The sequence below is a fragment of the Chroicocephalus ridibundus genome, chromosome 15 (genome assembly GCF_963924245.1).
Source record: "Chroicocephalus ridibundus chromosome 15, bChrRid1.1, whole genome shotgun sequence".
NCBI classification, from domain to species: domain Eukaryota; kingdom Metazoa; phylum Chordata; class Aves; order Charadriiformes; family Laridae; genus Chroicocephalus; species Chroicocephalus ridibundus.
Window position 1 is genome coordinate 2,482,192 of NC_086298.1, and position 26,526 is coordinate 2,508,717.

The 26,526-nt window shown below is 55.5% G+C and overlaps 2 protein-coding genes across 2 annotated transcripts in view; both read left to right on the forward strand.

Moving 5' to 3' along the window:
• ARRDC1 (arrestin domain containing 1) overlaps positions 1–16,620 on the forward strand; it is a 40,066-nt gene extending 23,446 nt beyond the window's left edge. Inside the window, exons 3-8 of the mRNA XM_063353247.1 lie at positions 8,196–8,246; positions 8,817–8,971; positions 9,456–9,638; positions 10,021–10,197; positions 10,381–10,792; positions 11,796–16,620. Coding sequence (XP_063209317.1) covers positions 8,196–8,246; positions 8,817–8,971; positions 9,456–9,638; positions 10,021–10,197; positions 10,381–10,792; positions 11,796–11,860 — 1,043 coding nt within the window. The 3' untranslated portion in view covers positions 11,861–16,620. The remainder of the gene's footprint in view (positions 1–8,195; positions 8,247–8,816; positions 8,972–9,455; positions 9,639–10,020; positions 10,198–10,380; positions 10,793–11,795) is intronic.
• A 3,085-nt stretch (positions 16,621–19,705) lies between these two features.
• Positions 19,706–26,526, forward strand: part of EHMT1 (euchromatic histone lysine methyltransferase 1) — a 123,046-nt gene continuing 116,225 nt past the window's right edge. Inside the window, exon 1 of the mRNA XM_063352793.1 lies at positions 19,706–19,766. Within this exon, the coding sequence (XP_063208863.1) occupies positions 19,746–19,766 (21 nt within the window). The 5' untranslated portion in view covers positions 19,706–19,745. The remainder of the gene's footprint in view (positions 19,767–26,526) is intronic.

Genomic DNA, 26,526 nt, shown 5'->3' on the forward strand with positions numbered 1-26,526 from the left:
GCCGGCAGATTTCTTGTACAAAGAGCTAAAAAGGGGCAGCTGTGCATCACCTCTTCCCTGGGCTGGCTCTCTGCTGGCCTGGAACAACACCTTTGCGGCCAACAGGCGGCACAGGGTGACGATCCTGCCTTGCAGCTGAATTTAAAAAGCGTGGTGACCTGACTGAGCAGGCATTGAGAGACTTTAGTTTCTTGTTCTGTGTTCAGGAACCGCTGTGAGGGCGGGAGGTAAGGAAGCGGCGGGTGATGCTCCTGGACAGCCCCTGGCCAGGTGAGAGCAGAAGGGTGCCCGCGGGCAGTGGTGAGCCATTAAGGACATGCTGGTGCCAGCCCTTGGCCACATTCTGCTGCTGGGTTCAGGAGCAGTGACTGCAGGTTCAGGCCACGAAAACCACATGGAAGGAGCTGCAATTGCCTCAGGTCACAGCAGCTTCCTCAGCACTTCCTAATTTCTTGCCTCAATAGATCACTGTTAATTCTCGGAGTTTTTTTCCGGCATTGCCATACCACCAGATCCTGCTAATTCATTGAAAATTTCACTGAAAAATGCTGACACAGATTTGTAAGCAGTGAAGCCTTTACGCTGGCTTCAGCGTTGAGCTTTCTGGTGTGTTTTCTTCCTCTCTCTATGCTTCCCGTGTTACAGAAGGGTTTGTCTCAGCAGCGTGAACCGTATTGGAGGAGGTTGCTCCTGCTGTGTGTTTGCGTGCATGCAAATCCGGCGTCAGCGAGTTGCTGCTTTGAACGGGAGCTTGGAGCCTGCTGGACGCGGTGCTCCCTCACTGCCTTATGGCAGCTCTGCTTGGATGAAGTGCTGCTCGGTAGCCAGAGAGCTCTCGTTCGAGCAAAATTAAGCTGAGCTAAACGCTGAGTCTTTCCCCGGCAGGTCTGGCTGGCAGGTCACTCTGCTGCCTGTCGGCTGTTCCCGCTGAGGCACCGGTATCTGTTGCAGGGATAGCGAGAGCAAATGTGTGCGTTTACCCTCATTTGTTGCAGTTTGTAATCCCGTTTATTAGCTTAATCCACCAGAGACTGAATTGGAGTCCTCAACGCTAAAGCTGCAATGGCCTGGCATCGCCTGCAGTGTCCTGACACAGACAAAATTAATGCTTCCCATCTGACATCTCTGATGCAGCCTCCTGCGAGGCTCTCACCTTCTTGCTTATGTCTAATATTCTATTTTCTGGGCTGCAAAGGTGGATGGGAGGGACGGGAGGTCAGGGTGCTGGCTGACAGGACTGCAGCGAGAGCGACGGTTGCTCCAGTAGCTGGGGAATGGGGAGCCTGCAGCACAGGGCAGAGGCAGAGCTGCGTGTTTCTCCACCCCAAAGTGCAAAACGCAAACCTGCTGCTTTCCTGCCCTCTGCCTGGAGCCCCTCGAGAGGAGAGTACCCGAGCTGTGCACCGGCAGCGCTGGTATCAAACTCAGCACCTTCAGGGGAGCTCGCCTTCCCCAGGGGAGCGGGAGGGCTGATTTTAGGCAGCAGGAAGACTGTTTTGCTACAAGCGATGGCAGGCGGACCAGCAGGCACCAGGTACCTTTCCGTACTACATGATTTGGCCAGCACAGTAACTGCATCACTCACTAAGTAGCCAGAGAGAAATTGCCATATGGCCCAGCCTGCTGTTCCTCTACTAGAAGAACCAAAAAAGTATGTGTGCTCCAAAGGCGCAGCTTGTTCCTGCTCTAGAGCAGCAGCGTCTGCGAAGGCAGCAGGAGGGAGCAGAGCCGCTGCCGTCCGCTTGGTGGGTACTGGCCGGCAGAGCCGGGGGTCGGGGCAGGAGCCCCGCTGCAGCTGCTCCCTGGCTGCTTTGCCTGGGGTGCAGGGACACCTTCCAGGCTCCTAGTTGTGGTTGTGGAGCAAATAGCACCCTCTCCTTAGGGGATGGAGGGAGCAATACACAAACTGTTCATCTTCTTTGCCCTAGTCTAGCTGTGGATGAAGCCTGGCAAGGCAGAGGGGTGTGTTGTACTGCACGCTGCTGTTTCCTGGCCCTGCAGCCTGCTGCGTGCTCAGCCGTCTGGGCTGTCTCTCCCAGCGCAGCAGAGCGTGAGATTTCACAGGGGTGAGTAATAAGGCTCGGCTGAGTCTGTCGTGTTTGTGCATCAGTGACCAAGGCATCTCCCAACCCTCTTCTGGCTTCTCCTCCTCTGACACTGGACCTGGAGGTCCTGGCTTTGTCTTGCAGAGAGACGGCCATTGACCACCTGTGGCTTCCAGCTCCCCAGGGACGGAGACGCTGGGGCTGGGGGAGCCACCCTGGGAGGAGGTGTTTGGCAGATGTCCCTGTGGTGGCACTGGTTTGAACGTGCAGCCCAGGCAGATCTGGCCCCGCCGGTACTGTAAGACTGACCTGTTTGCATGGGCTCTAACCGAGGAAGCTGCAGAACAGCCCTGGGAAGCCCAGGCAGGATGCAGTAGGTAGGGCTTTTTTCCTGCGTGGTTGGTTGTCTCCTCCTGAGCCCAGCCCTGCCCTGCTCTCCTGCCGGGGCAGAGGCTGCCAGAGGACCTTTCCCAGCCCTTGGCCGGCTGCCGGTTCACCCCGTGCTGGCAGGGCAGGGTGTGGGCAGCAGTTTCCCCTTGCTCTTGGAGGGATGACGGTGTTGAAGGGCTGGTGGCTTCCTCTGGCTGCCAGCTCTGCCTGCGCAGGGGCCTGGCAGCACCAGCCAGGGGAGCTACACTGCTCGGAAAAGAGTCCAAAGCCTTTCAGCACCTGAGCTGTGGCAGTGTAAGCTTGACTTGGATCACTTGTTTAGCAGTGTAAATAAGGCCATGCGGTCATTTCACCTCCACACGGTCACCACGGTGTCATGTTCTCCCACGTGGTTGTGCCGTGGTGTGCTGGTTTGCAGTGAGCACAGGGAAACCTTCGTGGATCAGAGCAGAGCTGTCTGCGGGGAGAAAACGACGCATCCAGCAGCAGGGTGGGCTCAGGGGCATGGTCAGCTCGAGCTTTGCATGGGAAACCCACTAATTCCTGTCCTTCCACCGCACATCAGCGTGGCCATAGATGCCCCGAGTGCTGTGGGACGGTGCTGCAGCACTCGGGTCTGGTGTGTTGTGTAGGGCTGGGCTCGGGGCTGCGCTCCCCGCTGCTGGTGATGCTTTGTGGGGTCTGATCTCCCAGGGGAGCCCCACCCAGGCCAGGCTGTCACCAGGTTACCTCCTGGGGATGCATCAGCCCTGTGGGTCAAGGCGTTTCCTTTCTGCACTTGATGGGTCCTCCCAGGCCTCCTCCACGTCCGCTGGTACAAGCGAACATCCCCCCGTCCCAGCGTGGTGGGGAGGGGAGCGGCTGAGCCGTGAACGGGAGAGTCCGTTTTCTTCCAGACAAATCTCTGCTGGATTCAGGGAAATCTCTAAGGTCACTCTCCGCTTTGCACAGCTTTTCCATGCTGTTAGCGTGTTGTTGCTGCTCCTGTTGTCTTGGTTTTTTTTTGGTTTTGTTTTTTTTTTTTTTCCAGGCTCTCTGGGGCAGCAGCTCCTTTCCCTCCAGGAATTTTTAGGGAGGGTGTTTCCAGAGGCCGTGCGGGGGCAGCCAATCTCTGCTGGCTCGGCTCCTATCGGAGGAAAGGCTGCTGCAGGTACTGCTCCACAGCAGAACCTTGGTAATCCAGCTGCCTCTGCTGCCTAATGACTTTCTCAAGGTATTTTTAGCTGCACATAAACTTCAGGAAAAGCTTTTTTGCGGCTGAGCACAGTGTGCCCTTTGTTCAGGCTTCTGGGAATGGGGAGGTAACGGCTCAGCACGGCTGCGGTGGCTTGCGCAGCCCTTTCCCCTCACAGTGCGTTTGTAAGCTCAGGAGCATCGCGACGTGGGGCTGGCGGAGACCCCTCCGGCGATGCTGAACTCCTGCTGACCCGCTCTCACCACTGTGGCTTGCTTTAACAAAGCTCCTGGTTCAGGAGCAGCTCAGAAAGGAGCGTCCAGAAAGCGTTGCTCCTCCTGGATGTCTGCATGTCAGAGGAAACCATCTCACCTCCACCTGCTGCCAACAGCTGTCTCTGTTGCAAAGTCAACTTGCAGGTCAACATCGCATTAAATGTCCTGGATTTTTACTTGAAGCTCTCGGGGCTGGAGGGACAGGGGCAGCGAGTGGCTTCCCGTGGGCGTTGTGTCCCCGTGCTGCTTGGGTGCTGGAGTTGCACAGCGGATGTGGCAGGGCAGGCAGCACGTCTCTGTGTGCTGCGCACGATGCTGCGTCTCCTCTGCTGTGGTCTGGGGATTCTCCCCAGGGCACATGTGTGGCTAGCAGGGCACGTGTTGCCCGGTCCTGCTGTCGCGGTGGCTGTGTGGGACAGGCGAGCACTGCGAGTGTCGCTCCCAGGGAGCTGAGGTGGCTTTTGCTGCCATTTTCCGTGCGAGAGGTAGCTGGGTGTTGGGGCAAAGTCAGCCTGTGCCCTGCCCACGCTCACGGGGTGGCTGGGACAAGGGAAATTGCAGATTTTCCCCATTGTAGCGAGACTAGTCAGCATTTGGAAATGGAAGCTCAGCCTTTAAGAGCAGAGTTGATGTCTGAAGTGTTTAAAAGTAGTTGCCACCTCTGTTCTCAGTATAAGGGGGGGACTTTGCTTGGAACTTGCCAACTTTCCACCTGCCAAAGGCATGAGACTGGTGACAAAAGCCCGAAATGGCTTTGTAATCCAAGGCATGTTGGATTCAGTGTCCTTGCTGGAGGAGCTCCTGCCAGGAGGGGCAAGCATCTAAATATCTGCCTCCCCTTCCCGCAGTGGGAGGCAGGTAGGACACAGACTTGCTTGCAGTCTCTGCTGCCTTGTCGCTCTGCCAGGCATGCGGGATTGTGCCCGTGCTTTCATGGGAGTCTCCTGTCTTGGTCAGGTTCGTCTGTTTTTCTTCATCTATTTTTATTAACCCTTGTCTCCAAATTAGCTCTTGGCAATTAACTCCCACATCCCTTCCACTTTGCTCATCAGTGGGATCATCAAAATGCCAGCTTGAGGGTGCCTGCAGCCGGGGTTGGGGGTCCCCAGCTGGTTGTGGGGCTCAGGGTGCTGCCGCCCCTCCTAGCCTCTGCACCAGCAACCTGCTCAAACAGCCTCTGTGCTTGCAAGAAGAGCAAGAAACGCAGACGTTCAGCTGGATTTTTGGGCTCTGCGAGCAGCCGGCTGTTTGTTAGCCGTGCTAGTAAATGAAGCTGCATGCGGTGGTGTCTGCGCCTGTGGGTAGGACATGGGTGTTTGGTCCGGCCTGCTGGAGAATTCCCTGCATGTGGAGGATCCCAGGGCTGGCATGAAGATGCTTCTCTCTCTTTGGGGGAAGGAGACTGTGGGCTGGAAGGAGCAGGTCTGAAAACAAAAGCTATTGCTGATTGCCTGCAGAATCTCTCTGCTTAATGGAATGGAGAACAGAGCTCAGTGCGTTTCCGTGGCTCCCTGCTCAGCGCAGGGCTGACGTCTGAGCTCTTGTGGCCACGAGCCAAGCACTGCTGCGATGCCCTCGGCCCACGCGAGCTGCGACAGGGCACGACTTCAGTCTGCTGTGGCTGGTCTTGGAACTCATCACTGGCCGTGAGGAGCGGGAACGGCCTTTTCCAGCCCTTGTGGGCTGCTTGTCGCAGGCAGGAGCTGCGGGAGAGACTTGCAGGCTGCTCCCTGCCCCCGGTGGGGTGACAGCAAGTCTGAGAATGCAGTGAGCCAGCATGTTTCTGGGCTCTTGGGCTTCATCTGAGCTGTTGGGGTGGTCAGCCCTGACCTGTGGGCAGTTCTCATCTGGCGACTTACTTGGAGGCTGGGCTACCCAGTGGGAAACTGCATCAGTGCCACCAAGTCATGCAGTGGCTCCAGCAGCTGAGCCCCATCCTCTGTGAGTGATGCTGGCCACGCGTGTTGCTGGGAGAACGTATTGCCTCGCTCGGTGCTACCGTTGGGAGCAACCTTCAGGATCCTGGTTTTCTGCAGGGGGTTAGAAACTGTGAACATGAAGTGCTTGCAGGGTCACTTCTAGCCGGGCTTTCTGTTAGCGTGTGTGAGCCGGGCAGGAGCTTGACTGAAATGACTTGTTGGATCATGCCGCCTGTAAGGTAGGAGAGGGACTTTCGCTATGCGAAATCTGTGAGCTCTTCCTAAGGGTCCTGGAAAGGCTGTGAAGTTTCATGCTTCTAGCAGGAGACTTGAAATCCCTGCCTGCGTGCTCCTCTGGGGCTCTGCAGGTCAGACAGCTGGAAAGTCTCCAGGTCTGGGTGGAAACTCAGTGGCCAATCCCCTTTGGGACTCTCCACCTGCCGTTCTTCTGCATTGTGTCCCTTTCAGGTGGAGCACGTCCCCTTACTGCAATGCAGAAGCTGCACAGGAGAGTTGATGTATTCCAGTTTATCGATTCGCTTTCTAAAAGTAAGGATAATGGGTATAAGGTCAACGTTGAATGGTGCCTGATAAAAGGCAGAAACCCTCGGAGCAGCAAACAGGCACTGGGTTAGTTGATTCCTTCATATCAGCCAGGCTTTACCCTGTAACCAGCAAGCAAAGGCACCTGCTACATCTCAAACTGCTGCCTTTACCCGAGCCAGGCTTCCCAAGAAGGGAACAGGAGAAGCTGCCCCACACGGCGGTGCCTGTCCCAGCTCTGCGAGGCATCAGCCTGGCAGCGAAGGCGGTGACTGGCTTTGTGCCTCCACCTGGTGACAAGACCGAGTGTTGCATTTTAGCCTACATAATTGGGTTTTATTTGGGGGACGGGGAGGGAAATCACTGAGGAGGTGTTCTGGGTGGGGTAATGGCAACGAGCAAATCTTGCTCCTCTCTGTAAGGGCGAAGTGCATAAATGGGCATCTCTTAGGTTTCTCCTGACTTGCCTTTGTAGCGCTACGTGCTGGGTCACTTGCCGTATTATCTGTGCTCCCTGCCTTTGCGCTCAGGTGGGATGCAGCCACCTGGCGTGTCCTTAGGTCCCCATGGGGTGGCTGTGCGAGCCGGCGGGCAGAGGTGCAGCTTTTCAGGGCCTGAAGGCTGTACCGAGCCAAACGCCGCCTCCCCTGCCTCCTTACCTGGGTTGCAGTGTCAGTGGGGGGGGATTTACCCTTCTCTCTTTCCCACCTCCCCGACACATAATCCGCTTAATCCCCTGACGACAGGACTCTCTTACTGTCAGCTTGCGGAGCCAATGTGGCTGTCGGGCAAGCTGCCTCCTCCGTCTTGCATCAACAGAAGAGTTGGCCACATCTAGAGTCTTGGCACCTCCAGCAATGGTCCTACAAAGCAGCATAAACCCGGCTTGAGGAGACCCAGGTCTCCTCTTAGCACTGCCCCCTTGAAAACAAAACCTCTCATGTTTACGCTTATTTAACAAACGTGGATAAACCTCAGTGCTTTTCTTACTGAAGCCAACTTTGGGAGCTGCCTCATGTTACTGCGGGTCCAGTTCAGCCACCGTGGCTATCCTGGGAGGGAATTGGGAGCCTAGATGGGAGGGTGGGTAGGGTCAGCAAGTCCGAGTCTGTAGCTGTTGTTTTAGCTCCGTGCTGAGTCTTGGCCCTGGTCTGTGCCCTCAAGGTTGCCGTTGCAGAGCGGGCTGCAGCTGAAGAAAACCAGTGTTGAGGTTTTAACATTGTGGAAATCTCCTAGGCTCCTGTTGTCTAGTCAGCTGGGCTGAGGTATTGCAGGTCCCTTCTCAGGACTGGGTGTGGGTTTAGGCCTGGGAGATGGACCTCTAGTTCCAGCTCCTGAACTCTGTGCAATCTGCATGGGGCTTGGTGTGCGACCAAGGCAATAGCGGCGTGATGCCCACCACACCTCCTTACTGCCCTCAGCTGGTGCCTCTGCTTTCTTACCTTCCACCTGACTGGCCGCAGCCTACTTGAGGAGAGGTGAACACACAGCATCCCTTTTCCATGGCCTGTGTTGGTAGTTTGGGGCAAACCACTTGCTGTGGTACTGGGATCCCTTAAATCCAGCCCCAAACCACCTTATTTCTGGAGTATCTTACTGCAGAACTTGTCACTGGGAATGGAGATGTCCCCTGTCCCGAGGCGAGGTGGGTGGCAGCAGATGCTTACATTGACTCAAGTGCTGCTTGTTGGATGTGGAGGATGAGCATGGAGTTGTCCAGTGGGCTGAAGGCAGCTGAAGTTGTGTGTTGTTCCCCAGGTGGTGGCCTCTCTCCAGAAGATCGTGCTCCAAAAACCCTGTTCCAAGGGGATGGCCTGTCCCACTTACCTGTTACTCTTGTTTCCCGCAGGGGTCCTGACAGCTGGAGAGCACAACTTTCCCTTCCAGTTCCTGCTGCCAGGTACGATGCAGATAAACAGCCAAAGGCACCTCCATGTAAGCCTGGGCTTTTGCGGCCTCTTGAGCTGTGCTGAGTGGGACTCGGGCTGGATGGCAGAGGCAGGCTGGCAGCTTGGCCCGGAGACGCTAGAGGGAGCGTAAGGTCATCCACAGACAGCAGAGGAGCTTAGAAAAGCGAGTACCTTCTGCGTTGGTGCAAAGCCAGGTCTGAGCTGTCACTGACGCCTCTCCAAGTGTGACCTTGCGAGCTCTCTGGGTGTGCGCAGGAGGCCTGTTCCGTGGCCAACTGGCTGTCCTGCAGGCAGTGTGCTCGGAGAGAGGATCTCTGCTCTGGAACGTGTGGCTGCAGAGGATCCTTTCTGCAGGGAGGTTGCAGCAAGGTCTCCGAGTGACCTAAGTGTTCAGTCCCAGGTCTTCTTTGGGGGAATCCCCATGTGCTCTGTCTCTAAGGTACTTGCAGAACTCCTTGGGTGAAGAGGGAAGATGTTTATAGTAACTATCTATTTCCAGTTCAGGAACACTTGGCCTGACTCAGCCTTATGATCCTTTTCTTTCTCTCTCTTGATTCTAGCCTCTGCTCCTACATCATTTGAAGGCCCTTTTGGCAAGGTCCTCCATCAGGTAAAAGCTGTGATAGACACACCTCGCTTCTCCAAGGACTACAAGTGCAACAAGATCTTCTATGTTCTCTGCCCTCTCAACTTGAACGACATCCCCGACATTGAGGTGAGAACAAAGAGGAGCAGGGCTGGGAGGTTCCAAGGCTTCTGCACTTGCCCTTGTGTGCTGTCTGGAGAATAGCTGGGTGGTTGGACAACTCTCTGACTGTGCAAGAGCAGGACAGGGGCTCCTGATCTGTCCTGCCTTGACACCAGTCCCTGCTCCCAGCCATTTTTGACTCTTCCACACGTTGCTTTGGAAGATTTAGGTGAATTTTCAGCATGCAGAGAGAGGTGTTTGCCAATAGCACCTGGTGCTTCTAGAGACCTGGGTTTGGGGAACTTGCTTTAGAAGGAAGAACAACTAATAGGACAGCAAAACTGGGGGGATGGAGAAGAGACCTGTTGTCTGGGGCAGTGCTGTATCGCTGGTTCATTGCGTCCTCTTTAGACCAGATGTTTCTGCTTGCTTGTTTTGAATTTCTGAGTGTTTTCCTGGAGGTTCTCTGACTCTCTTGAGCCAACATCTCTGTCTCTCTGCTGTCCTGCAGCAGCCCAACACTATGTCAATCACCAAGAAGTTCAACTACAAGCTTGTGAAAAGTGGCAACATTATCTTGACCGCCACCTCGGATCTGAAAGGGTACATCGTGGGGCAAGCAATCCAGCTCCGCACGGACATAGAGAACAAATCGGGCCGGGACACCGGGGCTGTGGTAGCCAGTCTGCTCCAGGTAAGCACCTGAAAGGGTGATTCTTCGGCTTGTGTTGGTAGATCCACCCCCCTGAGGCCTCTAGGAAACTGGGGCAGTTCTCGCCACATTGTGCGTCTCCTGTGTGTAACTGGGAGGTGGCAGCGAGGAGTCCAGACCTCTGGCTAACTCCAATTTCTCTCTGCCTTCCTGGGGAAAGAGCTGGTAGAGTTTGTCTTGCTTGTGCCAACTCAGTCTCTCATATAATGATGGTATTTCTGCTCTATAATATGCACGTTAAGTTTTTGCTTGTGCTTATTTGACGAAGCAGTTGGGTGGTTTTGTCTCCTGACTTAATGTTTGTGGGAGACAGAGGGCCATTTGCAACCTTTCTGCTAGCTGTTATTTTCTCCTGTCTGTGCAGAAAGTGGCTTATAAATCCAAGCGCTGGATTTACGACCTGAGGACCATCGCGGAGGTGGAAGGTTCGGGAGTGAAAGCCTGGAAACATGCAGAATGGAAGGAGCAGATCCTTGTTCCGGCACTGCCTCAGTCCATTCTGCAGGGCTGTAGCCTCATACATATCGACTACTACATCCAAGTGAGTACCTCGATGCTCCTGGGGAGCTCCAGCGCGCTGTGCCGCAACTTCTGTGCTCCCTTCTGGGTTGAGCTCGATCGCTGAACTCTGTAGCTGTGTGGCGAGGGTGGCCCTCATATCAGGTGAACCTTCCCAGTGCAGTGTATAACGAAGAGGATGCCACTGTTTTTCCTTCTCTTCCAGGTTTCCCTCAAGTCGCCAGAGGTTTCGGTCACTCTCCCCATTTATATTGGTAACATTGCTGTGAACAGGGTGCCCGTGAGCCCCTCCCGGTCCATCCAGCACATACCATCTGCAGTGGTACCCAGTGCCCCCCCAGAGGAAGAGGAGGCTGCCAGCGGTTACCACCCGATGGACAATGTCTTGATCCCCACCAAAAGCCATTCCCAGCAGCAGCCGTTTAGCTACGCCCCAGGACTGAGCTTCCAGGAGATAAGGGTGGACTCGGAGCAGACGGGCTCCCCAAACCATCCCACGCTCTGCCTGTCGACGGGAGCCACTGTCCCTTACTACGCTGAGGGGAACGTGGTGCCGGTCCCCACGGCCAGCTCCCTCATTTTGCCTCCGGAGTACAGCACATGGGGCTACCCATACGGTGAGCAGCCTGAGATCTCCACGGACTGGCAGCGTGGTAGTGAATGTCTCCTCCTACAAGAGTCTCTTTGCTGGCTGCAAACTGGGTGGCAATATAGGGATGTCAGCATGCCAGGGGCTGATGTCAGAGGGGATCATGAGATCTCTCTGTCTGCTTTAGCCTCCGGAGGAGTCCCCTTTCCAGCTGTAAAAGCTGGCTGTCCGTTCCCACGTCTACGCCCGTGCCTGCCCTGGGCTTGTCGTGAGAGGATCTCCCTGTTCTTAAAGAAGCTTTGAGCCTCCCACTGATAGAAAAACTTCTTGGCTTGTGGTGAGGCTGGTGGGAGCAGAGCCAGGAAAATGATGTAACTGAAATCTTCTGTCTGACTTGGAGTGGGCCTGCAGCTGGGCTGGAGACACAAGCTGTGGGGGCGGGAGCTGAGAGACTGTCCAGAGTGGAAAAGCTTGGGGAAATCCCAACACGTTGGATTCCTGGAGCCGTGCTCGTCCCAGGCAGCTGGGGTGGCAGGGACCAGCGGTGTCTGTTGGCGCAGACAGACTGTTAGCACGGTCCTACCCAAATAAACCCGTCTGTGGCACCGGGGTAACGAGACACTCGATGTGTCACTTCGGCCCTGGCTTGGGGCACACGGAGCATGGGTCACCTGTGATCTGGGGGTGCTGGAGTACCTGAGGATGCTTGTGAAAGAAGGGGAGGAACAGAACAGGACTTTGAGGTGCTGATTTTAACCCCTAGGTTAGGTATTAGGTCCTGATACCCTTTAGGTATCAGGACAGGGATGGGACTGGCTGGCTCAAATTCTGCGTGTGCAGAAGGGGTACCACACGCAATCCCCATATATTTCAGTGGGGCAGGTTGTAGGGTCCTGTAGAGAGAGTCCCTGTGTGCATGCCACGTGGACGTGTTAGCAGCGTGCTTTACTTCACCGAGTTACATAGGCTGGGGTGAAGGGAACCTCCCAAACACCCACTGTAACCACTCTTATTCTTTCTTTCCCCTGCAGAGGCGCCTCCATCCTACGAGCAGAGCTGCAGCAGTGCCAACTCCAGCATCAGCAACGGCAACTAGCCTCCCCTGCTTGGAGCCCCGCTGGCGCTGCCCACCCCCAGGCGCCACGGCTCGCCTGCCTACTGCGAAGTCTGGTACAGCACAAGGCGTCTTTTTATCTCTCTGGCTGCTTGTCGGGGTAAATGGCACATCCCATCCTGGGCTTTTTAAGTCTCTTTCTAGGGAGGGGGGAAAAAAAAAACAAAACGGGCAGCCAGAGCAGCCTGTGTGTGTGTGTAGGAGAGGTCTGGGAAACTGAACCAGCCATCTCCTGCTTCACCAAGTGCTGGAGAACTGGTTTTGCCCCAGGGATGCCCTCTGCAGCAGCCTGTGTTTAAAGTACTGTAGTCAACACTAACTGCTTTACTATCAAAGCACCTGCGATGCCTTATCTGAAATGCTCCTGACTTGGCATGTCTCCACTGTAGGCAAAGGCTGGGCTGTGTGGACTTTCTCTTCTCTTTTAGGGGCCGTGTGCTCTCCAGAAATGGTTTTGACAGCCCTTCCTCCTTGTCCTTGTAGGTCCTAAGGGTAGCTGAAACAGGAGGTTTCTTGGAGTAGGCAGGTTCGGAAGGTCAGGGACTCTTAAAAAGCCAAAAGCACAAGCCCTCGCTATACCTGTGTTGTGGGGTGAGTGACCGGCAGCCTCTGGCCCTCTCGCAGGGGGCTGCACCGCTGCCTGCCTGTGGAGAGAGGAGAGCGGGCTCTGGCAGCGGGGAGCTCGCTGGGGCACTGGCTCATAACCCAGGAGGCCCTGGTGAGCTGTGAGGGAGAGCCCGGTGCTCCCGGGGGTGCCCAGCAGCAGCTTCTGGCCTTTTTCAGCAAGAGCGACTTCTCTCTGAAAAGCCCCGTAGGAGACAGTCAATCCATCCTTGCTCGCTGCCGGACTGCAGCGCCCGGGATGAACAGCACTCACCGGTCTGCAAGCGGGGGGACCACGTGCCCCCTGTCCCATCTCCCACCCCTGCAGGGTGCTCCCTCCATCCCAGCTGCGGCTGCCTTCGGCAGGCCAGAATTACATGACAATCAAGTTACAAAAGTCTGTCCAATGCTACCTCTGAGTCTGCCCAAGGACCCTGTCCGTGGAAGCCCTTCCCTGTGGGACGACCCTCCCTCCAGGCTCGGCCGGGCGTCTCCACGCCGCCCAGGCAGCGCGCGAGGTGCTTGGCCTGGGACTGCTCTCTCCGGTACTGGTTTACCGCTCGTGTCCTGAGCTGCGCCTCGAGCCACAGCAGGATGCGAAAATGGGTGAGCGGGAACACAAAGTGCTCCGCTTCATTTGCAGCCTCCTCTGGACCTGGCAGGTCGGGGGAAGAAGCTGGTAGATGTAAAACATTTTTCTTTTGCGCTTCCCCCCGCCCCCCGACCCCGTCTCCTTGTTTAGCTTTTTTAGTATCGACTGCCCAAGCTGAGGAAACCACAAACCAGATACTTTAGAGCCGCGGGCATCCAGCCACGGCTGAAACTGTGGAGCGGAGACCTTTGGCACCTCTGAGAGTTGGTCTCCACGCTGCGTCTCGCTGGGCGGGCGATAGCTACCAAACCTGTTAGGAGCACGACAGCCCCTGCCTCCTCACCTCGGCCCGCCTCTGCACACCCCCGGCAGGCAGCTGGGGACAAGCCCTGCTTTGCACTCTTTCTTTGCAAATGCTTTTTATTTTCTTTTGTATTATTTCTTTTTTTTTTTTTTAAGTGTTGAACTGCTTTAAAGATAGCGTAGAGAAGGTGCCGTTCTGAGCAGTGCTGGCACAACATGCACCAATGTTGATAGAATGATTGTCATTGTCCCTGAATATATATATATATATATATGAGATGAAGTTCTGTTTTTAATGATTGAATTCATAAATACAAATTTTAATGCTGTATTTAATAAATTATTCTAAGAGAAATGCTGTGCTTTTTCATCCATTTCTGATGTTTATCCATGTGCCTGTTCATGCCAAATCCAGGAATGCACCTTGCCAATTTCTTGCCAAATGAAGCAAGTTTTTTTGCTCTCCCCGGGAAGGATGGGGACCTCGGGGAGAAGACGCACGGTGCAGCCTGACCGTGGAGCTGGCTTCCTTGTTCCAGGTGGTTGGAGGGAGTTTGGCACCATGTGGGCTGGGCTCTGGAGAGAGCAGCCACCGCACTGCTGTTTCTCCTGGCCCTGTGTCCCCAAGCCGTGGCTTGTCCAGGTGGCCTGTGGGTCTCTGCTGTCTGACTGGAGAGGTGACCGGTGGGGAGGGAGGGGAGAGTGGAGGAGGATGGAGATGGAACAGCCAAGGTCTGGCTGGAAGGGCTGGAGACCATCATTTCACTAAGTTTTGGATAAAAATGGAAGAAGGCTCCTCCCTGCACCCACAGTTTGGCGTTACCATGGCTGAAGCACGTAGGTGTTGCCCAGATGTTGTCATTGCGAGTAGCCTGAGGTGTGTCTCAGACGTGAGGATCCTTCTTCGCCCTCTGCTCAACTTACGCTTCTGCCCAGCTTTTATTATTTCGGACTCTCCCCTTTGCCTGGTGGCCTGTGCCTGCCACGGAAAGCATTCTTGATACGCAGGGAGTCAAAGGCAGGTGCTTGTTTGTTCTTAATGGTACGTCTCTTCCCCAGTGCTCTTCCTCATCCTCCCAATTAGTGAACCTGTTTTGCCTGGCTCAGCCCGTAGCTCCTCTGGCCTTCCTTGCTGTCGGCAGTACGTATCCCTCCTTTCACCCTCAACTCAAATCCCTTCCACGCCTCTGGAGAAATTCCTGTGAGCTGTCAGTGCTTCTGGACGTGCTGGGTTGGGCTCCTGACCCAGCTGGGGCCTGGGAGAGGCAGCTTGTGCTGCGACTGGGTTCCCAGTTCCCTGTTCTCCATCCTTGAAGCCAAGCTGCTGGTGATGTGTCCAGGCCGTGTTCCTTGGCTGGAAAACTTGAATGTTGTTTGGTTACTGTGGCCAGAGCCACTGGGCTGCCCTTCTAAGACCCCCAGACAGTGTCTGTCCTCCTCGCTTAACCTTTAGAGTTGGGGATGCACCATTCTTGGTGGGGACCATGGAGAGGAGAGGCCAGCTGTATCTCACACAGCTCCTGTGCTGTGCCCCACGTCTCTGCAGTGTTCCCGTGCACCCAAGCTTCCTCACCTGAATTATATTTGCTACAAACTGGTCCTTCAGCACCTCTCGCTGTACATGGAGTCCCCTTTGCAAAGCAAGGAGCAAGCGGGCATGCTCTGCTGGTGAGGAGTGTCCATCTCCAGTGTCCATCTCCGCAGGCTGCTGTGAAGGGAGAAGGAAGGATGAGAGCTGGACCTCATGGTGGTCCTAGTTCTTGTGGATGCTGGGGCTGGGCACGCACAGCTCCTGCAGGGAGAGGCCTCTTGGAGACCGTGGAGGCGGCTCTGGCCAGGGTGCAGCAGGTTGGCACCCTCCGGATGCCTCTGAGCAACCTCGCTGTTGTGCAAGCGGACAGGAACAACTGGCAAAGCGCTGTGGTTGCCAACGTCCCCCAGCGCTGCGGCAGGGAACCGAAGCCTGACACAAAGAGCCTCGCTCATGTTTCAGGGACCGCTTTGAAACGGTCTGGGACTGCAGGATGGAGGAGTTAGTCCAGCTCTTCTTAAACCTACCCGCAGCTGTGGCCTCAGGGCGCAGTGACAGCAAGGTCCTCAGGGTAAATGAGTACTTTGGATGAGCACGATGGGGCTAAAACCCGTGTTTGGGTGTGAGCATTTTCCCCTCTGGAGAGGACGAGCGGACAAGTCCCCCTGTGCTCTGCCTCGCTGCTCCCTCTTCTCCCCAGCCTCTCCGGCTTCAACCTCTTGAAGTCCTGGGGAGCTCCTCCAGGCCCCGGGTCATCCCTCTCTCCTCTTTTCAGGACTCTGGAATAAAGAGGGAAAAAAAACTTTTTTTTTTTTTTTTTTTTTTCCAAACCCAGCTCTGGGTAAAAAAACTTCAGCGCGCAGGAATTCATTCCAATTCCTGGCTCAAATTTGCAAGCAATTGTTTTTCGGTTTTGTTTGAAATGGGGAGGGGAAGCGGTGGGGTGCGAGTGAAGCTTGTGAGCTAATTGTTTCCAAACTCAGCATTCAGTGGAAAATACCAAAAATATCATCTGTCCTGGGGGGTTTTTTGTTGTTGTTTCTGTTGTGTGGGGTTTTTTTTCTGCTGCTTCTTTTTTGTCCTTCATGGCTTTGTTCTTGTCCCGCTCTCCACATGTGCCGCCTCCATATTTTTGGCTTTTTCAGTGTTGTTCGTGTCCTACCACGCTCCGCTTGGGCACCTGCCGTCCCGCTGCCTGCGGGAGACGGGGAACGGGGAGATGGGGGGGCGCGAAGGCTCTTCTCTTTGCTGGACAGTGATTCTTTTTTAGCTTTCCACTAAACTTTAAGTAGTTTTGTAAGTAAGTATTTCCTGCTAGGAAGTTTTCCTGTTGAGCCAGCACAAGAGAGAAGATAAAGGGTGTTCTGGGGTCTGTTTGGTTTTTATGCTGTATTTTAAAGTATTTCCAACTATCTGCAACAGGAATGTCCCATCCCTCCTCCCCAGGAGGGACCGGTGGGGCAAAATTCTCAAAACTTGTGCCCTTTCTTGTACCAATACTCGTGGCTGTAATTCTTTATTCCTGTGGTTCTCTTTACAGATTTTGGGGTTTTATACGACAATATTTGTGATGGCTCTGTACAATCTAAGACTTCTGTGCAATTTATTACTGGGTTTTAAAATGTGAACATGTTTCCCATGGCTGCTTCTTGGGAATATTTTTTTTTGTCCTGGGTTTTAAACCACCAAATGTAAAGAACTGAAAAAAATGTCAATAAAGCTTTCCTTTTTTAAGACCGTGGGTGCTTTTGCTGGGGGTGAATGTGTGATGAGCGCCGTCTGAGCGCCCATACCTGCCGGGAGGGCAAGAAGCGGCTGCTGGCTTTCAGAAGAGACATCCACGTCTACGGCTGAAGCTCCAGAGCTGATTTATGGCCGATGCTAAAGCAAAGCCACGTCTCCTCCAAACTATTGGGGAGCCGCTGGGGTGGGCAGAGGTGTGGGGGCTGATCTAAAGCCTCCCTCACTGCGGTGATGGAGGAAGATGCAGCTGGAAAGACCCCCTCTCCCAGGCGGAGGAAGCACCGGGGCAGTTGGGTCGTTCTCTTCCTGCGGGCAGGAATCCCGGGATGTGGTGGTGGGTCCCTGCTGGCCCTGCTTGGTGCGGGAGAGGGCGGTGTCCGCCCGGCTTCAGGGACGGACATGGAGCCGCCATGGCCAAGCCCTTTGCTGGCTCCACGCTGGCCCAGGCTCGCAGCAGCCGCTTCAGGGAAACGGGGAGTTGGTTGCCAAACCGATCTTCTCGCCCCGCTCACATCAATTGGCAGATGAGGCTCAAGCGGTGGAGCTGTGGGGCTCGCGGTGGGCCGAGGGCCGTGGCGGGCTGCAAGGGCTCTGCGCGTTCCCAGTTATTTTTGCTTCTTGCAGGAGCCCCTTCCTTTCCCCACAGCCCAGGGAGGTTCATCCCAGTGGCCGCAGCGTCCCCGGCTCCAGCTGGGAAGGATGGAGCCCCTGCAAAGGCTGGTGAAGCGCCACCGGACCCTGATCGTCCGTCTTTCCCCACCAGTGTCCCTCACCCCTGTCCCAGAGGCTGGCGCGAGGGTGCCGTGGGTGCTGGGAGCTGGGTGCGAGGTGGTTCGCGGGAGCAGGTGATTCCCTGCCTCCCTCCATGGCCGCTTCCCGCGCCAAGCTGGGCATCCCCTGTGCCGGGTGGGATGGTGGCGATGTTCCAGGGTGACGCTTGGAGCTTTCCTGAGGCACCATTTCCAGGTGCTGGTGGTCCTGCTTTGTGCGGGGAGCCCTCGCTCCACCCCGGGGCGGGGGGCGGAGGGGGAAGGACACCCATCCCCGCCACCACCCTCCTGGGCCGGCTCAGGAGGCCCACGGACCCCCGCAGCCCCCCCGGGTCCCCGAAGAGCCGGAGGCACCGGAGGGGTTGGGAGGCGCACGGGGGAATGTCGTTGGGGCGGGGTGGATTAATTAATAAATAAGCTGCTGCTAAATTGCCGTGGGGGCCGCTGTGGCGGGAGGAGGCGGCGGGTCCCGCCTCAGGCCCGGGGACTCTTATTTTGACCGCGGCGCGGCCGGGCGGGGGCAGCAGCCGCCGCCGCCGCCACCACCGGGCCGGGCCCTGGGGCCTCGGCGGGGCCTACCTTCCCCTCCTCTGCCGGCGGCCGCCAGCGTCTCTCGCTGTACCTTGGGGCCTCCCCTGAGGCGCGGAGGGGGATTCTGGGGTCCGTCCCCCCTCCCCGGGGGTCCCCACAGGGATCGGGCCCGGGCCGGGAGTGGCCGAGGGCCGGGCTCAATGGAGGAGCCACCATGGCCCGCGTCCCCGGTGCCTGGGGCTATCAAGGTCGTTTTGTTGTCAAAAGATGGGCCGAATCCCGAGTTGCCCGGGTCTGCGCGGTGGCACCGCTGCCCACCCCGTGCCCTGCTGCCCTGAATCCTCCCGGTGCCACGAAACGCATCTCCTGGTGCAGCCATGGCCGCCCACCGAGCCGGTCGAGGGGAGCACCCACGCTGCGGCAGCGCTGGAACCCCCCGGTGTGACCCCGGCACTGGGACCAGGCTCCTGGAGAAGGTCTCCAGAAGCAGATGGTGGCCACGGCTCTTCACCCCCGCAGCCCGTGCCGCTCGCAGTGCTGGAGGACGAGGGTCTCGCTGCAGAGCGAGCCCACCCCCATGGCCGTCTGCCCCCCGAGAGGAGCGAGGTCTCGTCATGGAGAGAGGGGTCGGGGAGGAGCAGGGTCTCATCGTGGAGCGAGGGGTCGTCACAGAGCAAGGGGTCGGCGAGGGGCTGCAGGAGCTCAGCCATGGACCACGGGAGGGGACATTGTTCCTCCCGACAGCTGATAATAAATGTATTAATTGACATCAGGGCGCTCGAAGGCTCCTGTTTCCCTCCAAGAATCAAGTGTTCCCCATCAGGGATTGCCTGTCCCCGCATCCCCCCGGCGACGCCGGCAGCAGCTCTGGGGCCAAGGAGCCCTCAGAGGTGTTTATCTCCCCCTCCTGCAGTATCTCCTGCTTTACTCAGGAGCCGTAAAAGAGCTAATTGTTTTGCAATCATGGATTTACAGGCCTGGGCATTAGCAGGGGCCCAGCGGGACTGGGGAGGGGGGAAGCAGCTGCTGGGGGTGCGGGAAGGGAGCGAGGGGGACGGAGGGCACCCGTCCCCAGGGTCCTCCGGGGCCGGAGCGCGGCGAGCTGCTCCCTCTTCCCCCCGTCCATCCTGGGGGCCTCAGACCTTGCACACGCCGGGCTGAAAATAACACAAAAGTGGGAGCAGCTGCAAAAGAAGACGATTTTTAAAGGATAATTTTTTTTTTTTTTTGGCAGGAGGATGGAGGGACTTTGTGACTCTTTCTGGGGGATCTTGCACGGATTTTGTTTAGGTTTTTTGGGCAAGTGCTGGACGCCGTCATGGCGGGGCATTCATGAGAGTTTGGGAAATTCATTATCTGCTCAATTAGGAGTGGCTGGTGCTCTCCCCACCCCCCCGCCGTGGGCGGTGGGATAAAACCCGCGGTGCGAGAGGCTGGTGCTGCCGTCTCGGTACAAACAGTAACGAATCTGCGCTCTGCGGATGTCGGTGGGGCCGAGGGGCCCCGTCCCCACGCCTGTCCCCGTCCCACCCCTGTCCCCGTCCCACCCCTGTCCCCGTCTCACCCCGTCCCCATCCCACCCCCCCCGCCCGGCTCCAGCTGTACGGCAGCCTCCCGACGGGCGCCGCCATGACGCCGTACGGCGGCAGGAGCCCCACGCGGGGGCCGCCATGCTGCGTCGCGCATGCGCGGTGGCCGGCGGAGCGTCTCCATTGAGAAGAATGAGGAGAAAGGGGCGGAGCCAAGGCGTGAGGAGCCGCCGAGGGGGCGGGGCTACGCTCCGGGGCTCCGGCCATGGCCACAGTGGATGCCGAGGTGAGTGAGAGCGGCGGCGTCCATCTGCCCGGGCGGGGGGAAGGAAGATGGGGGAGCGTGGAGTGGTATCGCCCAGGGCCAGGCGGGTTCTGTCGGAGGCCGGGAGGGGGGCCGTGCCCCCGCCGCCCCATGGTTCAGTCCAACTCCTCTGAGGGGAAGAATGTGGGAGCTGCTGCCATTGTGTGTAGGGGGGCCCGGGACTCTGTATAAGTAACACCCCTCCACGGTGAGTCAGTGGTATGGGCCATACAGGTTCCGGGGTTCCCCCCAATGGGAGCGAGTGCGTGTGGCGGAGGCGGGGGGGGACATCCATGTTCCGGGGCCCCCCATGCGGCGGAGCGGCGGGCGGCGCTGGCGCGGCTCCATCCAGAGTCCAGGGCCGGCCGGGCGCGGCGGCGGCGGGCGGGCCGCCGCTATGAGCCATGCAGGGTCCCGGGCGGCGGGCAGGCGCCCGCGCGGGGGCAGGCATGAGGCATGCAGGGCCCTGGGCCCCCGCCGCGGCGGCGGGGCGGCCCCGGCCCGGCCCCCGGCCCGCCCCCGGCCCCGGCCCGGCGCACCGGCAGCAGCGGGCAGCTCGGCCCCGCGGCGGGGCCCGGAGTCCTCCGCACTGCCCTCGGAGGCCCCGCGGGCGGGAAGCGTCGGTCAGGCGGGCCGTGCCGGCGGCCGCAGCCTCCGGCTTTCGAGGGAAGAGGGGCCGAGGCGGGGCCAAGTCGCTTTTGAGAAGAAAACTCTTGAGCTTTTCCTCAGAAAATTGAGTTTTGCCTCAGAAAACTCTTAATTTTTTCTTCAGAAAACTCCGAGTTTCCTCAGAGGGTGGGCGGCCCGGGACAGCAGCCCGGTTCCCCTGGGCCGCCTCTCCTCTGGCCTTCCCTCGGTGCTGCCCGCTGAAGGGGGCCTGGACGCCGGCCCTGGGCATCGGGCAGGCCGCAAGGGTGTCCTCGCTTGAAGGAGCGAGGGGGGAAGGCTGCGGCGAGCCCTGGAGGGGCAGCAGCAACCCCTCGGGAGCGCGAGGGACTGGCCTCCTCCACGCAGCTCTGCTCCCCTTAGCGGGAGAGTGGTTTGAAAGGCCCCGAGTGCGAGGCTTGAGGAAATACTGGAATCGCACCCAAAATCCCCAAAGAAAACAAAGTTTGCCATGTAATGACAATTAGCCGTAATTAGCCAGATCTGTAAATGTCTCCAAAGAGTACAGCACACAGCTCAACCGCCCCATAGAATTATGCGAGTGGCACACAGTGCTGAACACTTATTGCGCTTGCCGTGTTTCTTTATGCCAGACTGAAACTTCTTCCCTGCTTTTGTTAAGAGAATATGAACTCTTTTTGTAAGTCTTTTTGCCCTCAGGTAAACACTGGAATGCAGCGTGCTGGCTGCTGAGCCTTCACAGGCACAAAGAGAGCAACGAGATAACACAGGTGTACATTTCTATATGAACTAAGTAAGAGCTGGAGGTGAGCGGATGCTCCGGAACTGTAGCCAGATGCAGTTACGGATCGGCATCTCCCGGCGGCTGGGTCACACCTCGCCGTTCAGGTGTGATGGGGGGTGCTGCAGCTTCTCTCTGAAACACCGCACTCAGAGGCTGTGCTGCGGCAGGGAACTTCTGCCCTGTGTGGGATAAAGTCTGTAGCACGGTCACGCAGCTGGCAACAGCAGTTCTTTGCGAAGCACTGCAAAGACAGCTTGAATTTATTACCCAGACAAGATTCCCATCATCTTCAGCATTGAGTTTTGTCTAAGGCTTTCCTTATGCCTTCTGTTTCATCACAACTGCATCTCAAGGCCCGATCCTGCTGTCCGCCCTTTGTGCTTTTGAAGAGGATCAGGTGTTAATCTTGCCCTGTGATAGAGCAATCAGCCCTCAGGTGCTTCTGTGACTCCATGGTCTGGTTTTGCCTTCGGCTTCCTGGGTGTGATTGCTTTCAGGAGGATGGCTTGGTTGTAACGGGGGCAGGAGTTGGCTCTTAACTCATCAGCTCTCAAGGCCCAGGTCAGTCTCAACACTACAGATGCACGCTTTTTATTTTGGGAAGCATCTTCCAGGAGTCCTGGCTGGGTCTGCTCTGTATGTAGAGCATTAAGAAACATTGCTCTTAGAGTCAGGCTTAATATCCACAGATGTTGCTGTGGATTATGGGGAGGGAACGGTGACTCATTTGGAGTTTAATTCCTCCCCTCCCCCATAAACTCAGTCAAATCTGAGGCCAGATCTGCCTTTGCTTATACCCCTCTGAGGCCAGAGGGGAGGAAGTTGGCATAAATCAGGCTGGAATTTAGAGAGGGGAGGAGATGCTCTTTGCTTCCCCAGTGCTTGTAGGGTAGAGCGAGGACTAACACCCACAACCGTGGTGTTCTGCCATGTGCAAGATGGAGCAGAAATGAGGGATTATTTCCCTTGGTCAAGAGAGGTGCAGAGGTGTGTTCCTGGGAGGAGATATTTGCTCTGAGCAAAGAGCAGGGTGGGAGCCTGCGGGCTGGAAGAGGGCTGTCTGTGTGTCTCCAGGGAGTGTCCACACCACCTCTACAGACAAAGTTGTTGGCAGTCAGTTAACTCAAGACTAAAAGCTTCCAGTATAGAATAGCTTCTTGCCAAATCTGTGTGTTGGCGAGTGAGGGAGAATCTCTCTGAACGCTAAGTTCTTCCTGAGTTCTGAGCTGTAAACTTTGGTGGGTATTCTCCTCTGGCTGCCCTGAGTAATCTCCGTGCTTTGGGAAGTGGTTGAGCTGCCGGGTAAGTAGCCATTAAGTGCCATAACCCCATTGCTGCAGAGAAGCCTGGTTTTGCTGTTGGTTTTCTTTAGCAGGTGTTTTATATCCAGCCTGGTTTGCGGCTTTTAGGTATTTCAGACGTACTGCGAATGCAGTGCTAAAGATTAAAGTTTAAGGAATTGAGTTTGTCTTACTCAGACAGTTTTATGATAGTGCAGGTTCATTGAATTTGATGCTGCTACTCCAGTTTGCATCAGTTTAGTGAAGAGAATCAGCTGACCTTGTGTTTCTGTGTTTCCTAAAATGATCGTTTGGTGTGAGCTTGAAAAGGGAGGTTTCAAGCCATGATGTTTTTCCTCAGGCTCGTGCTAACCTCGGGAAGGCTGGTGCCTGCATGCTAAGCAGGAAGTAAGGTGTGTGTGTGGCTTTGAATGAAGTGGTTCTCTTCAGAAGTCACACTGCATTTTTCATCATTTTTTTTTTCCTCCTATCTGTTCTGATCTGTAACATCTTTTTTCTGGAGATGCAGCTTTGATCTTTAAAGTGAAGAGACGGCGTGCAAGCCACATAGAGGACAGATTTCCCCACTGCTCAGCACCCTCAGCTGAGGCTGCATCTCCGACGAGTTCAGCACCCAGCAGCTCCCCACGTTTTTAAAGGCGAGGACTCAACAGGCTGAGCGGTTTCGCAAATCAGGCTCGCGGTGCTGAGGCTTTGCCCTGGCTTTGATCCTTGCTCTCATCCCCTCCGCCAGCTGGTGCCGGGAGCTCTGTAGGCAGCCCCTCCGCCTGTTCAATGAACTCCCTACTGGATTAAGGGGCAACATTCACTCATGTCAAAGCGCTTCCTATTCACGGGTCCCTGGCTGGAAGGAGGTTGCCGTAATAGGCCACCGAGTGCAGGAGTGATAATAGGAAAAGCCAGGACCTAATGAGCAGTGCCTTTGAGCCGTGAGTGTGTAGATGATTTCTTCAGTTTCCCACTTTCTGTTTTGCAGGTGACGTGAAATCCAGTGCTTCTTTCAGGCCTGCCCTGCCCTTCCTCCTCTCTCATTTACTCCTGCCAGCTGGTATCGCAAGTGAGGAGAGGGCTTTGCTTTCCCAGGGCCGTTGCTTTTAATACGGAGTCTGTTTCAGGAAGCTGCATCTGGAAAACTTGGTGCATTTTAAACCCCATCATCTTTCCTCCTTTGTGAGCTGTCTGGAAGCCTGCATGTTTTGATGGCTGCAGGACAACTGTTTTCCTCAGTCTCCTTAGTGCAGTGAGCGATGTTGATACTACTTTGACATGAACACAGGAAAAAGATGTGTGTTTCCAGTTGTTGTGTGAGATTTCTTCTGGGGTACCAGCCTTAACATAGTTTGCAACATTTTAGCTGTATCTTTGTATGAAGAAAGGAGATTTTTCTCCCTTCTCTGATACTGAACACCTAGTAACGAGAGTTTATAACTGTATCAGTTAGGGGCTTTCGCACAAGGGTTACTTTATTAACATGGTAAAATTACACACTGGGGTGTCCATGACAGAATTTTACCCCATGTCAAATGGATGCTGACATTTACTTTCCTAACGTGCATTCTCACATGCTGAACAAAGCCATGGGCTAGCGAAGGCTGTTTGGGAACTCGTCCATTTCTTCCATGTAGACAAACTTTGAATAGTAACAGAATGGGCAAATATTCTGAAGATTTAAGAAAGCCTTAAAAGTGCCCTTCAGTTGTGGTAAGCTAACATGGCTGAAAAGAAAAAGCATCTGAAGAACGTTTTGTCAGTCAAGGCAGAATCAAAGGCCTGGTTTATACTTTGAAAAAAGCTCTTCCAATATAATTATGCTGACTGGCAAGGATGATTTTTTCATTTTTCCTTCCTGAAATAGTCACACTAATAAAAGTCCTTGCTGTGGATGTAGCTGTATTAGTTTAGAGGTGATTTTAGACCAGGGTAGCTTATTTTTTTGCTTCCCAAAGCAGAGGCTTGGTCTACATTTGAGAAGTTTTGCCGACTTAAGTTATCTGTCCACAAATGCAAAGAAATTGCTCTCCCTTCCACCATAGCTGTGTCAGCAGAAGTCCGGGTAGAGATGCAATTACCAGCAAAAACCCCAACAACAAGAAGAAAAACAAACAAACAAACAGCTCCTCCGTGGAGGGAACTGACTCGAGCTGTGCTGGCAGGGAGAGCTGGACGGACGCTCACCTTGCAAGCAGCTGTGCCAGCTGATGGAGGCATCAGCATCTCTTCGCGGTTCATTGCCGCTAGCCGGGAGCAATGTACCGGTCGGTACCCTGGGGTATCACACTTCCCAATGTGCAGGAGAGCAGCTGATATGATGAGGGACTGATACTGTTGTGTTGCCACTGATCTGAAACGCTAGTCTGGAGCCTTGCTTTTTATCAGCTTGTCTAGCATTTTGTGATCTGTCTGTTCCCCTCCTGAAGCCGGGGCAATGCCGCCTGCGTGGCCTCTCTTCTCCAGAAGCTGTGGAGGGGATGACAGCAGGCCATGCTCCTCTTGCTTTTCCCTGGCAAAGTGCTTGGAGCAGAGCACAGCTGGTGCCTGTGGTTTGGGTCAATGGGCCTCTGAAGAGGAGGAGGTGAAAGAGGGTTACATGTTGTGCAGGACTGAGAGGTTCAAGGGGTCCATTTGAGTGCTTCAAGACAAATTTTGCTGGAGGTTTTCCCCTCCTTGACTGTCGTGGGAGCCAAAGGTCAGTGGTGAAAGGCTCACCTTGCTGTCTGTGTCTCAGGCGGATCAGGGAGAAGTTGTGTGAGTCCATCCTCCCTCAGTGTGTGGGCAGGCAGTTGGTGATGGCTGGTGACTGGGTGAAGTGGTAAAGTAAATCCGACAGGGAGTGGAAGTTTGCTGTAGCCCTGCTGACTTCGCTTGGCTGCCAAGCTCTGTGAAATGCATATAAACCCAGAATAAACTGTACTTATAAAAGCGCCTGATGCTGGTATTGCTGCGTCTAAAATAGAAAGGCTTTCCTGCTTTTAATTAAAAATTTCTAGCATAGGCAAAGTATCAAGGACACCCAGCATATCCTCTTTTCAAGTAGGAAATGTTCTTCCAAGAGGATTCCTGTTTCCATAATGCCCAGCCTGATCCCTGCCATTGTCTTGCCTCCATACCAGCTCGTTTTGCCTGAGTTTACGTTTAAGATACTTTGGCTTCACGGAGGAGTCACCGCTCAAACACGCTGCCTGACATTAACTGCAGACAGCTGCTGAGCAAGGTGAGCCGACGCAGTGTAGGGCTGAGCTGCTCGTGTGTGCAAGGGACTGACTTGGGGGTGGAGGTGAGCTATTAAATATTAAATCCATCCTTTTCAGTGTCATATCCCCTTCTCAAGGGAGAGCTCTCGGAGGCAGTGGTGAGCGGTGTCAGTTTAGGACAGGGAGACAGTGAGTGGGATGGACTGGCAGAGCAGAAAATTCAGGTCCACTTCTGTTTGCATACGGCTAATCATCCTGCAGAGACAGCACACGGGAGAGGGAGGAGATGTGCAGGTGGCGCAGCTGGGGAGGAAGTAAATACAGAGCAAGATAACCAGGCTGACATGGATAAACTCAAAATAAAGCCAGGTAAGTGACTTACCCCATTTGTTACAGGGAAATGTAAAATTATGCAAACAGGGATAAAAATAACCAAAGCAATTATAGCTTCTTGGGTCAGCTAGGCCAGTCCATGACCCAGGAGATGGTTTTGAGCTTGCCGTGGCTACAGCATTCAGAACCAACAGCGGAGAACTGGGGAGCTGAGCAAATTGAGGTAGGTGGAGATAATAGTGGTGCCCAAAGACTACACAGCAGGCCTGTTACCTGGGATTTGGGACAAAGTGCTTGAGCCAAGTCCAGGAGGCTTGTGATGCTGCAGAAAAACATGCCTTCTTGTGCCTGTCTCATTGCTAAAAAGAGGAGGAACATGGTGCTTATTCCTTCTGAGGATGGAGGACAGCCAGGATGAACCTGACCGCTTGAGTCATCTGTAGAGCCCAAGGGAGCACAGCACGAGAGCACGGGCACCTCCGTGGAGAGAGAATTGCAGTGCAGGT